The sequence below is a fragment of the Nicotiana attenuata genome, unplaced genomic scaffold (genome assembly GCF_001879085.1).
Source record: "Nicotiana attenuata strain UT unplaced genomic scaffold, NIATTr2, whole genome shotgun sequence".
In the NCBI taxonomy this organism is placed as follows: Eukaryota; Viridiplantae; Streptophyta; class Magnoliopsida; order Solanales; family Solanaceae; genus Nicotiana; species Nicotiana attenuata.
In genome coordinates, this window is record NW_017674059.1 from 231 (window position 1) to 2,659 (window position 2,429).

Consider the following 2,429-nt stretch of genomic DNA (forward strand, 5'->3'; position numbering starts at 1 on the left):
CAAAATATTTAAGCCAACCAAACATGAAAAAATTAAAAAATATTTTCCTTCGTATCAAACACACCCTTTATGTTGTCATGACTGCCTAAACAGAGAACAATCTTTATGCAAGTACGTGTCCTGTGATATAGGGAAGACACTTTGTATTCGGTATAAACTAACCCGCACATAAAACACTGTTGGGGAATGGGTTGGTGATATCTTCGTATGGACTTGGTCAATTCTCCGTTCAGAAGCTAACTTTTGGTTTTATTAAGTTATGCCTAAATGTCATAGAACTTTACAAGATCTTTGTTTTTACTTATCAATTTTTGTAAATCAACATAAAATTAGTTATTCATTTCCAATTTTACCCTTATCTTACCATTTTCAAATATTAATTTAGATTAATTACCATTAATAAGGATAATTTAGTAAAACAAATACTTAATTAATATTTTTTAAGAAGTATGCAAGATATATACTGAACAAGTAAAAAAAGAGCTGAGTGAGTAACAAAGACAGCCTCATTTTCACTTAACGCTTAGCATACTGATAAAAAAAAATTATTTTGTGTTTCACACGACTAGTGTGAACCACAAAAGTGTAAGATATAGGTCCACAAATTTGTGAGATAAAAAGAGGTCTCACACAACTGATGTCAGTTGTGAGAGACACACCATAAAACTAGTTTTATGATGATGTATTAAGAGAGAGAGCGCATAGAAGCCATTATAATATATATGATGTTGCTAATCATGGGATGGAGAAACAGAATTTTAACATTTCCATGAGATTTTGAAGATCAAATAGGGAAAACACATATATATATATATATATATATATATATATATATATATATATATATATATATATATATGTTTCAGTATTAATTTCAGTAATAATTCATGCTCAAGTTTATTCCTATACATGTAGAGAGCACATTTATTTTTGAGGAAGAAAAAAGAGGAAGGCAAAATATTCTTCCATCAAAAAGGTTATCTCAATGACTTGTTATGGTTGGAAGGAACAATCTTGATAACAAGACCAGGAAAAACATCATCAGGATCATGAATATGTGGATTCCTTTCAACAATATAAGGATCACCACACTTGTCACTGATTGTATGTAATGTTTCTCCTTCTCCAACTACATATATTTCATCGCATGGTCGATTATGAGACAGGCCCAGCTGCTTTCCTCTGACGACAGAATTTTCCCAATTCCTAGTGTTGTTTTCCTTAACAGAACTCATCAATACAAGAGCCATAAGGCTAATAGCACACAACCATGAAGCTACATCAGATGCAATGAGTATTGTAGTTTTTATTTTGGATCTGTTTTTAACTGATACAGAAACCATTGTGAGGAGAAGGAGAGGAGATGATTAGATGTGTATAAAAGATGGTGAAGAGATTAGTATTTATATGGATAATAATAGTTTGAGAGTTTTGTGTGGGCTTTAGGTTCGAAGACTTTGATATTTTGGTTGTTTATTAGGCAAGTTGAGTTGAACTACAATTTGGCGTGTACTTATTTTATGTTCACCAAAATTATGCGAGACCGTTATGGTTTATGAGAACTTGATTAGGTAACCAAAATATTCAGTTTGACATATGAAAAAGTTTATAGAAATACTGTTTGGAGCCAAAGTTAATTATTTGGCATGAAAGTATACTACAAATTAATTTCTCCTGGGCTGGATGTAGCCTTTCAATAAGTTATATATGTGAGTACTATTTGGCTGCTAACTCGTAAACCATGACGCCGACATTCAATTTAAATAGTTAGAAATTACAAGTTTACATTATTATAAAGACATCACGACTCTAACTGATTCCTTTCTGATAGGCCATTGACTAAATGTAAAATCGAATTTAAATGAGTAATATTAGTACTTAATATAAAAATGAGTTCCTTAAATTAGGAACAATATTATATTAACTTACTTTTCTTCTCGTAACTAACCTACCATCAGCAACATGGACAGGTTTTAAATTTCTATTACCACCAAATACGTAACTGTAATAATTAATACCACCAAAACCTCGCTTGAATTAACAATAATTTACTAAAAGAAAATACCAAATGATAACTAAAGCACTTCCGGAATAGAATTAGGAGGACGAATCTCAATGTCAACGAGAACTAAAATGATGTGTTTGAGCTAGTGGGGAAGGTGAATGACGTGAAGGAATGGTTAATTACCTTTCCCAATAGACCAATGGTATAAAGTTTATTACATTTAGTGTTTAAATTAATCCAATAAATATATGACATGTGTCTTTAATAATCTCATAATCTCAACCAAGTATAATATAACTACAGCAAATGAATATAATTTAATATAAATATCGAATGCCGGTAAACTTTTATCATATACCGATTCTTGGCGAAAGCGTAGCCATCAAAACCAAAACGAACCAAACCTAAAACCTAAACCCCAAGT

General features: G+C 31.1%; 1 protein-coding gene across 1 annotated transcript; it reads right to left on the reverse strand.

The window, feature by feature from the left end:
• Positions 1-585: 585 nt before the first annotated feature.
• Positions 586-1,456, reverse strand: LOC109217907. Its single transcript, XM_019382206.1, has one exon. The coding sequence runs from the start codon at positions 1,341-1,343 to the stop codon at positions 978-980; it is 366 nt and encodes a 121-aa protein (XP_019237751.1). The 5' UTR covers positions 1,344-1,456; the 3' UTR covers positions 586-977.
• Positions 1,457-2,429: the final 973 nt, after the last annotated feature.